Source organism: Etheostoma cragini, chromosome 1 (genome assembly GCF_013103735.1).
Source record: "Etheostoma cragini isolate CJK2018 chromosome 1, CSU_Ecrag_1.0, whole genome shotgun sequence".
Lineage (NCBI taxonomy): Eukaryota > Metazoa > Chordata > Actinopteri > Perciformes > Percidae > Etheostoma > Etheostoma cragini.
Genome location: NC_048407.1, coordinates 10887302 through 10900102, shown reverse-complemented (window position 1 = coordinate 10900102; position 12801 = coordinate 10887302). Strand labels below are relative to the sequence as shown.

At 39.2% G+C, this 12801-nt stretch overlaps 1 protein-coding gene across 1 annotated transcript in view; it reads left to right on the top strand.

Moving 5' to 3' along the window:
- Positions 1 to 968: 968 nt before the first annotated feature.
- The window catches only part of itga11a (integrin, alpha 11a), a 73145-nt gene continuing 61312 nt past the window's right edge, over positions 969 to 12801 (top strand). Inside the window, exons 1-2 of the mRNA XM_034880663.1 lie at positions 969 to 1098; positions 4738 to 4803. Of these exons, the coding sequence (XP_034736554.1) occupies positions 4788 to 4803 (16 nt within the window). The 5' untranslated portion in view covers positions 969 to 1098; positions 4738 to 4787. The remainder of the gene's footprint in view (positions 1099 to 4737; positions 4804 to 12801) is intronic.

Below are 12801 nucleotides of genomic sequence, written 5' to 3'. Positions count from 1 at the left end.
GTGGAAAATTCACACTGGACTTCAAGCATCTTGGATTGTGTGCCTCTCCATTCTTCCTCCAGACTCTGGGAACTTGGTTTCCAAATGAGATGCAAAATGTGCTCTCATCAGGAAAGAGGATTTTGGACCACTGATAACAGACCAGTTCTTTTTTTCTTTAGCCCAGGAGAGACGCTTCCGACGTTGTTTGTTGTTCAGGAGCGGCTTGACAAGAAGAATATTTTTGAAGCCCATGTCCGGGACCCGTCTGTGTGTGGTGGCTCTTGGTGCAGTAACTCCAGCCTCAGTCCACTCATTGTGAAGCTCCCCCACACATTTGAATGGCCTTTTTCTGACAGTCCTCCCCAGGCTACGGTCATCCCTGCTACTTGTGCACCTTTTTCTTCCACACTTTTCCCTTCAATTTAACTTTCTATTAATGTGCCTTGATACGCACTTTGAGAACATCCAACGTCCTTTGCAATTACCTTTTGAGGCTTTCCCTCCTTGTGGAGGGTGTCAATTATGGTTTTCGGCACAATTGTCAGGTCAGCAGTCGTAGCCTACCCATGATTGTGAATTCCACTGAACCAGACTGAGAGACCAATTAAGGCTCAAGAGCCATTTGCAGGTGTTTTGAATTAATTAGCTGATTAGAGTGGGATACTTTGAGCCTACAATACTGAACTTTTGCACCATATGCTAATTTTTTCAGAGTTTCACCTGTAGCCTACATATGTTTGAACACTTTTTAAAATATATTGATATTTTTTATAACAGGCCTACCTGGTATTATGACGTGCTGCAGCCATCATATATGATAAAAGTACAATGTTTAAATCCTGGAAGGCTTGTTACAACGCGGTCTTGACCAACGTTTCTATAGGAGCTCGGCTTTTCGCTTTCATTTTTGCAACCAAAGACGTCAAACAAAGATGGCGACAAGGTGGCGAAATGTCCAGGTGATATACCAGCGGTGAGGACAAATGTAGCTAGTCTATAATGACTTGGGAAACGTGTTTGAAGCTGAAAATAATTACATTGGGCAATTGTGTTTTGTTGTGTTTCCAGCTGGATAGAAGAGTCTTCAAACCATCTGGAAATATCTTTAAAATGGAGGTAAATGTTGTTAAAAGACCTGCTTGGGTTTTTCCGAGTCTATCTATGCTTAACTAGTTAGCTAGCTATGACTTGACCGTTAACCATCAGAGCAAACGTCTGAAACGTACAAACAATAATTACTTGAGAAGCAGGGCCAAGTATCGTTAGTGTGTTTCCTTTTCCTCATGTCCTATACTGTCTAACATTTGATTACCTAGCAATTACATTATTAAGCTAGCTAGCTAACAAGTTGATAGCCGATGTCACAGCCCAATGCGAGTCGACTGCAGATTTGAGTCGCGCGTGCTTCACTTTGTGACCAGTGCAGATTTGAGTTGCGCGCCTACAAGACGCTAACGAGAGACTTCTGTAATGTCAATGGGTAAAAATGGACCTAGCTACTTAACGAAGTTTGTTCACTGCTGGCTACGTTAGCAATAAAACGCAACAAAGGCTTTCCCTTGAATGGCGTCTTGAGGTAGCTAACGCTTGTGTTGAGTTATGAAATAGTTATAAACTTTGTATGATGCAGCCAGGATAGGATTAAGAAGCATTTGGTCTGTTAAGAGGTCAGGATGGACCTTTTTCTTGTACCTCACCTACCCCCTCTGTCTCTTCCAGATAAATAGAACTGAAAACTATTTAACATATAGAAAGAACCCGATTGTTTCACACCAGGAAGTAATCTTATGTCTCCTGTCCCCTGGGGTCCTGGTCTAGGCTAAGACAATACAATGCTAATTAAACTCTTGATGTTAGTTTCACATTTACACAACAGAACCTTTTGTTCTGTGACCAAAACGACCCCCAAAGATGCAGTATTAGAAGGCAGGTTGTCATTGGTCAGCAAAGATGCACTCAGCATGTTGTCATGACAACATCGGACCAATGAGAATGGATTTGAATGTGCCAGGTGAAGAGGAACCGCCCCCAGGTGCAGGACATACATCAGAGTGTTTTAGGGATTTTCATGACTGGTTTCACGTTACTCCGTCAGGGGGAAGCGTGGATCCAGTCGGCTGCAAGCTGCAGTGTATTCATGTTTGATTGTGTCTGATGACTGGTTTCACGTGACTCCATCAGGGGGAAGCGTGGATCAGTCCGCTGTCAGCTGCAGTGTTATTATGTTTGTCTGTATTGTCTTTCTGTCTGATTGTCTTTGTCTTATCATCTTCATCACTGCTGTTGCATTAAACCTTTTCCTAAATTCTCAATTAGACCCTCAGCCTCCTTTTCCTCAGAGATCCAAACAAACGCAAAGTTAGTTATAAATATCTAACACTTGCAATCAAACAATCAAAGATAGCTAAAACGTTTTTGAAATGACTGCTAGCTACAAGCTAGCAATCAAACACAACAAAGGCTGTCATTTGAATGGCGTTTTGAGCTAACGTTAGCAATCAGTCATATTCAGAGACAGTTTTCTGAAATGAGTTCCGTCTTCTGTTATTTTATGTAATGATTGTAATGAGAAAAGCTTATTATTTCATGGATTTTGCCAGTACACGATCCGTCCTGCATATGAGTAAAAGGTTTTTCGCATGCGCATAGGATAATCCTGGTGTACGAGGATTTACGACACTGCACGAACTGTTCCACACCACAGTAGCGGTATGTCACGTCACACTGAAATTTGTGAAATACATGAAATAATTAAATTACAAACAATAACCGAAGATGGAGATTATTTCAAAAACCTTTTGGGCCATCTATGATTGTTTTCTAACGTTAGCTCAAAACACCATTCAACTGACAGCCTTTGTTGTGTTTGATGCTAACTTTTAGCCGGCAGTGAAGAACTTGGTTGAGTAGGTCCATTTTTACTGCATTGACATTACAGAAGTCTTTCATTAGCATTGTGTAGGATACTTGGCACAAGGTGACGCATGTGCAAACTCACATCTGCACTTGCATCGGGCACTGACATTAGGTATGACATGTTATGTCGTAAACCTTTTAAATCTGAGCATGCGTGACTCAAATCTGCACTCGAATCACACCGGTAGTGACAGCGGAGTTTAAGGTTAGCTAAACTATCGACCTTGTAAACTGTTGTGCCTGATACTGTTGCTTCAGGAAATGCCAAAGCTAGAGCTGCCTTTTCTGATGTCTCAATCATCATAAAATCCAAAATGTTTACAAATAATTTCATAAATGAGGTTACAGAAAACAGTTATTTTTTGGTCAAGCTAGTTGATTTCCCAATAAATCTGTAGGGATTACATATGGGCTAATTGTAGGTTGGGTAAATGTTCTAAGTTAGGCTACCAAGCTCACCAGAACCTTTTTATTTCTTCCTGAATTTGCTTTCAAAGATGAACAGACATCCCAAACCTCAAGGCATCAGGGAAACAAATTGAACAAGTGGCTTGTCATATGGCCAATCTATATTTACAGATTCATGATTATTAAATCTAGAGTCTCACTCACATTGCAGGCTGGTTAGTCAAACCTTCCCAAACAAGCAAGGGTTTAAAGGCTACAACTGAATGCCTGTAATGGTCTGTGTTTAATGGATGTCAAAACATTGCACACTTTGTTTACATGATTTATTGGTTTGCAGACATTATCAAGGACTTTGATAATTGCTCAACATGAATGTTGTGTAATATGAAGACATTTGCTTCACTTCATCACTCACTGTATTTTCTTAGTTTTAATTCTTTACAGCAGATGGTAGCCACTTTATAACCACTTCTTCTCAATGTGTAGATGTGCACAAGTAGAAAAAATGCACAAAGAAAATGTGCTAATATAGATTAATCTATACTGTACCATTGGAGTTATGCGTCTTTGCAAATTTGTTAAACTGATCTATCATGCTCTTTGAATGTTTAGCATGTGAGCACTCCACAGCTGATCAACCCTGTAATTTTGGCAGCAATACGATGTGCAGAAACCTGAACCTGTGCCAGCAGGCCTCACATTCTCAAATATATTGGCTGTTTTATTAATCCCTCAACATAATCGTCTGTTGTATATATTGGGCAGCGTTACTCTGTCAATCAGTATTTAATCAATCTCTAGCAAATGACTGTTACAAAAGACAAAACAGATGAATCTGATGTAACCAACCACTGTGCTACACACTCAAGATGACTACCTCTCATAGAAACCCTGGTAGGAAATGTGTGCAAACCATTAGAAAAATCTGAAAGATCCCATAGGAATCCCTATGCTGTGGCCCCTTAGCTGACTCACATCTAGAAACCACATTGTACTAACAGTCAATGGGATGACTTATCTTGCAGACTAAATGTTGCTTGCTTAGGCAGCTTAAAAACTGCAATGTAAAACCAATTTCATGCTTGAGGTGACGCTGACATACAGGGTTCAAACATCTATTGCAACATCGCAGAAACGTAACTCTACCATCACATAGTGAAAAAAAGGTAAACCCGGACTACAAATCTGTCGATAAACTAGTTATTACAACAAGCAATGCAACAAATCAACAGCCCACAACTTCCACAACAAGTCCACATGGCATATTAAAACATCGAGCCTGGCAACGATTTATAATTAAACACGACAAAATAAATATTTTCTATCCTGAAAACACACACACACACACACACACACACACAAGCTGCAAATACATTATTCTTTTGCTCTGTAACTCATTTCTGTATTTCATTTTCCTGCATTGGTGGCAAGCTGACAGCAGAGGGAGAAAGAGATGAGAATGATGGAGGAGAAAGAGGACCATGAAATGTGACAAAGGTATGTGGTTGGATTTAATACAGTTTTACAGAATATGGCGTGCACTAAAAACAATACCCCCCCTTCCCCATACCCTTATCTTTTTCTTTCTTTTCTCTTTCTTCTCTTTTGGATCCTTTAAAAGTGGCCCCCTGCATGATTTCCCCTCACTGAAATTGTTGCTCTAGTGGAACATTTAATGCACAGGGACTCAAATTTCAGCTTCCTTAGTGCACAGCATTGTGTTCCAACAGCCACATTCTGCACAAAAAACACACTTCCTCTATCTGAAGCAAAGTGAAGAAGTAGCAGGAAGAATAGAGGGGAGGAGGGCAAGTAGGACCATTTGAGAAATGGATATAGGGAAGCAAAGAGGTTGACAGAAAAATGACAGCAAGTGGAAGGGATTGAGGTTCTAATCAATCAGTCTTGTATATTTGGTAGAAACACCCACTGCAGAGTCCTCATCAGTGTGTGCCTCTTTGTGTAGGTGATGCATAGCTCAACCATGAGTGGACAATTCCACAGTGTATTCACTCAACAGATCACCTTCTTTTCAAGTCATTTTCTGGTTTTTAATTCATCCCAGTCTCCTCTCCAGCTACGTTTCCCTTCCTAGAGCCTCTCATTTGCTCTATTTTTTCACCTGCTGGTCATAGGGGCAGATTTATGGAGTTGTCTGATGAAAAAAGAAAAAAAAAAAATCCCTCCCAAACCCTTAAACGGTGATTCATGTCAGTGTTGTGGACTGATGCTTTTTTGTGTCTGTGTGTTTATTAATAAGAGAAAATAATCACTCTACAATAAATAATACAGGTGCAAATCAGATCTGTCACATTAAGGCTCATCTTCAATAAAATGATCATAAACACGACCGGGCTGATGCCATAGTTGGCATATAAAATCAACATGAATGAACCTTAAGAATCACCTCTGGTCCAAAAGTTAACCTGTCCCTGAGTTAACCCGAAGAGAAAAGCACTTCAAATAAAACTAAGCAAAGACACTCATTTGTTGATGGTTGACATATATGGAGAGCATGCCTCCGATGTTTTCCTCCCCTCTAAGAACACCATAAAAGATCTCCACATATTGTCAAAGATTACATATTTACCCTTTAACACAAAAGGGAGTTTTTCCAGTGCAAGACAGTCTGACAGTCCAAAGCCAGACATTAATACTTGGTTTGAAAGTGGATTTGCAAGATTTGGCTATGGTATGTTTAGCTTCTAAGATGCAGAAAGTAATCATAGATTTCTTTGCCTTACTGAGATTATGATTCAGGGGAAAAATGCCAAAGATGCAAAGTTTGGCGTCTTATAATAGTTTGATACCTGTGACATGTAAAATAATATCAGTCACTTCACTCCAAAAAGCCTGGATTGGTGGGCAGTCCCATAGGCAGTGATATAATGCACATTTGTAGCATGTGTCGGGATTATTGGGGCTGAAGACTGATGCTTTTGAACCTAATGCTGTTAAAACATTGCATAACCTCTCTTCTTTGCTTTTTAAAATGACCTTGGTACACCTGATTTAAGATTTTTAAAGGTAATAGATAATATCAGATGTTTTAAGGAGGGAGAAACATCCGTGATTTAGTGTTTAGTGTTGTCCCTGCTTTTGGAAAAAAGACCCAAACTGAGTAACCAGAGACACATATGCATTATTTCTTTATTTCTCTATCTCTTTGTCACTTTGTATCCATTTCCTTTCCTCTCTCTCTCATACACATGGACCACACAGAGTCTGGAAAACAACATACTCACATTAAGTCACTGACAGCAGTACAAAGGCTTAACATGTGGTTGCACTTAAGCAGACCTTTGCTATCAAATAGGCCTAAAATAAAGAATAAATACTGAAAAAATACTGGAAACAGCACTCTTCAGTAACAGCACTGTAAATATATCTACTGTAGTAAAAAGATAATAATGTATACTTTTATAATAATGTATACTTTATTAATCCCGAAAGCGGAAATTACACTCTGTTATTACACACAGGTCTGAATTACACACACATGCTCAGGACCTATACATGCACTAATGGAGAGATGTCAGAGTGAGGGGGCTGCCCATGGAAAGGTGCCGCTAGCAGTTGGGGTTTAGATGCCTTGCTCAAGAGCACCTTGGCAGGGCCCAGGAGGTGAACTGGCACCTCTCCATCTTCCAGTGCACCACCATACTACAAATTTCAGAAGTGTTTCTTTGTATTTTACTGCTTTACTGTGCCATATATGTGCTTAGGCTGGTCTGTTTCACAGATCATTCAGACATTAGACAAATCTTACTGTAAAAACCATACCTAGACAGAAATATATATATATTTTTAAATAGTCACCCACTATTTATGAGCCAATGACAATGTAAATCATCCCTTTTTATACCCTATTTAATTACCACCATTTTATGAAACCATAACTTGAAAATAGTTGCAGTCCCACTTACATCCACCCTTTCTATCATCCATCAGTACAACCACACAAACTTTAAGTAAACTTTCCTCTAAGATCAGCTGAGCAAGTTGCTTCAGTCCTCTGTTGAGATGATGTTGAGTTAAAGTGTGTGGAGGTGGTTGTGTGGTCTATCTTCTTTTCACTATCTCAAAAGTAACAAGGACAGACAGGCTAGCTCCTAGTCCAGCGCTAAGTCCAATGCTCTTTCTTCAATTAGTGCAGCTCCTCTCATTGCTTACACAGCTTTTTGGCCAGCCTGAAGTTTTCACTCCCAGACTTAGCACTAACAGGCCACGGCTTATCATAAAAGCAGTGGAATGCTCTTGAACCTTCTGTAGAAGTCTGCATCCCTTCCAGCGCACTGCCAAAAGTGAAAACACACACAAAAAAGACTCTTGAATCATGTTTGCCTGCACACTTGCGAGGTCACAAAGTTGGGTCGGTTGCACGAAAGCTAACAAATGTTCAAAGAAAATGCATTATCTGGTTATTTCTGATAGTATAAGAACTACTTCTGGGTTGTTCAGGTATAGGGATTTGTTATAATTTAGTAAATGTCAGTGTGGTGTCTGACTCCTGTTTTCTGGTTTATATAAGACAAATGGTTTGGATACTATCGGAAAGGGATGGATTGCATTCCAACGTTCCTCCTGATTGTGTTTGATTTAGCTGTTAATTAAACTTGGAACGCGCAAGAGGTCTGATTAGGGCCATCCGGCAGCTGCCTGAAGTCAGTGGCGTAGTTCTGCCACATGTCACACAGTGTTGTTCAATCAATAAAGCAATTTGAATGCAATTTCTGGATGAGAGAGATATTGGATCATATAACAAACTTTAGGGAAGACTCCAGGATATCACAAAGATATTACACAATCAAAATGTTGCTCCAGGTGGTTTACTCCTCGGTTACTGTACTTTTTTATGATGTGTATTTTGTCAGATATTCATTCTCATTTTATAATAGCAGAAAAAACAGTTTTTATTTTTTTATTCGAGGTTCTATGAGTTGATGGCTAAAATAAGCATTTCTAATCTAGAGTGCTCTAGATTGACAAATGAGAAATGACTAAACGGCACTTTGGAGAGTCTGTTCTCCAATAACCATGTGTTCATAAAAAACACATACAAAATGTTTATTTTGTCATTGTGATCCATCTGGAATGCTTTGCAGTAATGCTTCATCATGTTACAGTAAATAGCTCATATTCGCATGCACATCTGGAAACCGCTGGTATTAGGGACAAACATTTGAAGCTCCGAGAGACAGTACAACCACATTAATTAGGTAAAAGGCCATCATTTATTTCTGGATTGAAGACCAAAAACAATTTAATTGTCTAAGTCTGTGTGTTCCTGATGGCTTAAAGGTTTGAAGCAGGCTCATTTTGCATCCACGTTGTTTCTCTGATCAGACAGGCATAGAGAGAAAAGCGATGTTCTCAAGACAGCACGTTACCAGTGATTTAAAAGCAGAAGGAGCACTTCATGAAACTGAAGAGATGTTTGTAACCAGAAGTCTTCCGCTACAAAATGGACTCAGTGCTCATAAACTTTGTAATTGAACAGGGGGTTCCAGCAGTCAAGATTTACAGGGGGCATATTTACCTGTGCTTGGCAGAGGCAAGATACTCAGCGTGCAGGGACCCTGTGCAACTCGGGAGCCCGCTCCTGGAATGATGCCATCATCTTCCTGTAAATCACAGAGCAGTAGGGATCGTTGAAAAAGTGTAAAAGTCTGAGTTGGTATTTCCAGCTAAACATCTCATTCCTGGACACCAGCTGTTTGGCAGCAATTTATCTTGGTGTTTTTTGGTAAAGGTGTGCATTTCTTTCCATGGCTCATTTTTCAGACTTTGTTGTGGACAATATGTGATGTTCAGTATATCTTTAATGTAGTGTGGTTGCTATAATTGGCATCTCTGTTTTATAGTCCAGGTACTCTTCATAATGACTTCAATTCCCCAGCTACACTATTAGGATGGAAGAAAGTGTTTTTTGACCCAGAAATAAAACAGCTAATCAACAATCTACTAGCATAAGTGTAACAGAGCTATGTAGCATTGAAAAGTACAACTTATATCTACATATAACAGATCCGTCCCAGGTTGAAACTTCAGTTAGTAGTTTAGTAGTTTGAGGTTGTTGTTGCATTTCAGAATTGTTTTATCTTTCAAAACAGTGTAATGTAGCACTAAATAGGTTTAGTTCTTGAGATATTATTGTATGCAATTTAGGCAATACAATTTTTTTTATTTTTTTTTCTTCAGAAAATTAAACCACTCTATTGTATAGGACTGCTTTTAAATAAAACAAAAGTATTTCTTATCCAAAAAGCTAATTAATTGATGGAATAATCGATTACTAAAATAATCGATAGCTGCAGGCCTCAGTAAGATCCTACCCTGGTTACTGCTCTTACACAGGGTGGTAATAATGAGTGGCAAACACCACTCTGACTTACCCAGTCTGGGGACCCAGCAACCTTTTGGTGACCAGGCAGCTCCTCAAATGTTTAGGCTAGACATCCACATAAATAGTTTTTGCCACACACCTTGTTTCCACACAACTTTCCGTTTCCAAACCCCAAAACTGAGACATTTGGAAACAATGCAGACTCAGTTTGTAGTTTTAGAACTTCGGGGTTGCATTGTAGTCTGGACAGGCAGAAACAAAGACCTTTGGAAATGATGACGCACCCCAATCAGTGTTTTTGGTTAGATAGGCTAATATACCTTTTAATAACAGTTCCACCTTATTGACAGTCCAAGCAAATAAATCCCAGGTCCTAATTTTTACCATAGTTGTTCTTTGTCCTAAGTGTTTTCTGTTTTTTCAACTTTTACATCCATGATTTTTAACCTGAGAGTAATGTTAGATAAACTGTTTCCTGTTTACACCGGCACACGCATGCAGTGTATGTGAATGGTCATGTGATATGCGTTGTCAGCCATCTTAATATGGAAAGAAATCATTTCTAATAAGGAGCCTAAACATTTTTTTGTTTCAAAATTCTGTCATAAAATGAACACTAAGTAGAGTGGATGTAGCCTTAGGCCATTGTGTCCATCATTCACACGTGTCAATTTTCAAACCAAATTTTTGATTTGGTTATCTGACTATGGGGACCTTTGCTGACCTAAGGGCAAGGCTGCTGGTGGTTGGAGGCCTCGGGGAACAGACCTACATCACCTACATTACTTGATTTTTGTGCCCAGATTGTCGCACCCAACATTTACTCCTGTCCCTTCCAAACTGCTATGTTCTATTAGTGTCAACCAATTAAGCAAGCTAAAGTAGCTACATGGCTAACGGCAGTAAACAATGTCATCTTGGCTACCAATGTTGTTAAATTTTCCCCAGTTTTGGGTGCCAATGCTGGTCAATTCTCCCTAAATTCCAGTGACTTTACTGCTGGGACATGACCGGTTGTGTAATAGTTGGCTTAGAAGCCTTTATTGTTTTGTTTTTTTGTTTTTGTTTTTACATAAAAGCATGTGAACATGTTCTTGTACAAACACAAAATGCAAGTATAAACCTGAAAATGCTATGTAATAGTGCCCTGAACAAAAAGTACAGCACAAACTATTGCTCGATTAGAACCCATATAGGGCAGACACCTCTGCTTGCCTAATTAAATAGTTCTTTGGAAAATACAAACCTAGTTAGAGAAACTGAATCTGTCTTCTCCCGAGCAAACAAACTGCCAAGCCTGGTCCGAAAATAAACAGACTGTTTAAACTCTCGTTGGAACAGTAGCTGTCAGGGTGTAAAACAACATAAAATAGCATCACACATAGACTTTCTCTTTGGAAACACCACAAGATGTGTTGCATTAACCACTGATGTGTTGTCATAAGGATTGGGTTTAAAAAGTCTATGAGTAGGACTTAACTTGGTGCTTGAGTGGTCAACCTGCAACAGACAATTGCGTATAAGCTTCGTGAAACCTAATAATTACAACCAGAAAATTGTAGACGGTTTGGTTTTCCATTGAGATCCAAGAGGAGAAAAAAAGCCTAGTACAATTTTTCCATCTGTCTCACAATGAATGTAAATGCAAACGCAATGAAACAGGAGTGTGTGTTCTCCCATGATGAAGACATGACTGTTGCAGAAATTTATGTGAGACCACAGTACTTTATGACCCAAGTCTCTGTATGTAGACTTTGAGTTATGAGTTGCATGATTGGATATAGGAATGTGGTGAGTGAATGTAATTCATTTTTTATATTTTTTTTGTCGTGGAAAGTAACACAATTACAATAATGTGGTTTGTATAGGAGCTGATCGTGTATTATTTGTCTATTACTGTCTCACAGTCGGCACTATTGTATTGATTATTAGGAAGCAGAATGGGGAAAAAATCTATTGTGACAAATCGCACATTACTAAGTCCATGGAAGTAATTTCCATATGGGCAGCAAGGCTTTGTGTTTAAGCTGGGTGTCGAGAGACATGGTTTTGCCCCGAATCTGAATGTGTGAGCTTTGCGGCGTTCCATTGTCGTCTATCTTGTGGCGTGTGGGTTTAGTTTCCACATTAGTCTATTTCCCACTATTGCTACTGGCACAACTCAACCTACACAATGCCCTGCCAGAGATCTGGAAAAGTTAGAATGACTCACTCAAGCTCAGACAGAAAACATTTACTTCTCTCCTTCTCTGTATGTGGTTCTTTAATATGTTCCTTTTTAATATTCCATATATTGAGATGTTCCATAAGCAGCAAACTAGTAACTAACGAGATATTGGGTCAGTTGGGATATCCATGCAGTGGAAAAAAGACCTAAACAATGTAAGGAGGCAAGTTGAGTTGACTATTGGCTAAAAAACAATTTTTTTGAACCACTGATAGCTTCATATTTCCTGTTATGATTGTTCCCCTTTCAAACTCCAAAATGGATTTGGACCCCCAATGTGGATCCAGCAGCAGGAGAAGACCCAAGTCCAGAACTAGCACGCCAAATCTCAGAAACGCTAAGTAAAGGCCATCTAAGATGAATTTATGTCCCCTGACAAACTATTAAGTGGCTTAAAACACAGTGCTGTAGATACTTCAACCAAAGTTTTTGTTCTTCAGCTGAAGTGTCAACAGGATAAGTACTGGGATGACGTTTGTTTTGTGTTTAGCAAGCTGACAAACCACAGGCAAAACCATGTAAAGCTGTTGTAGCTAATATTTACATACTAATATGCTGACCTTCCCCCTGTTAGGCAGACCCCTAGTGGTTCTAGTAAATATTGCAGCAGCAAAGGAGAAAGTCAGGTGGCGTATAAATAGCCCAAACGTCTCCATATGTCCACTTATGTCCGTGTCAAACTTACTCATTTAACCCAAAACCATGAACTTTTTCAAAACTTAATCAAGTATTTTTGTTGCCTAAACCTAACCAAATATTTTAGTTTCACAACGGTAACCACGTGTTTATAACTGACTTTTTCGTAACATTAAATCGAACAATCGCGTGGTAAAAAATTGTCACTGTATCACTGTTTGACACGTTAAATAGAACATATATGTTGTTTTGGGAGTTATTGCCAAAAAACATTTTCTGTCGTTTG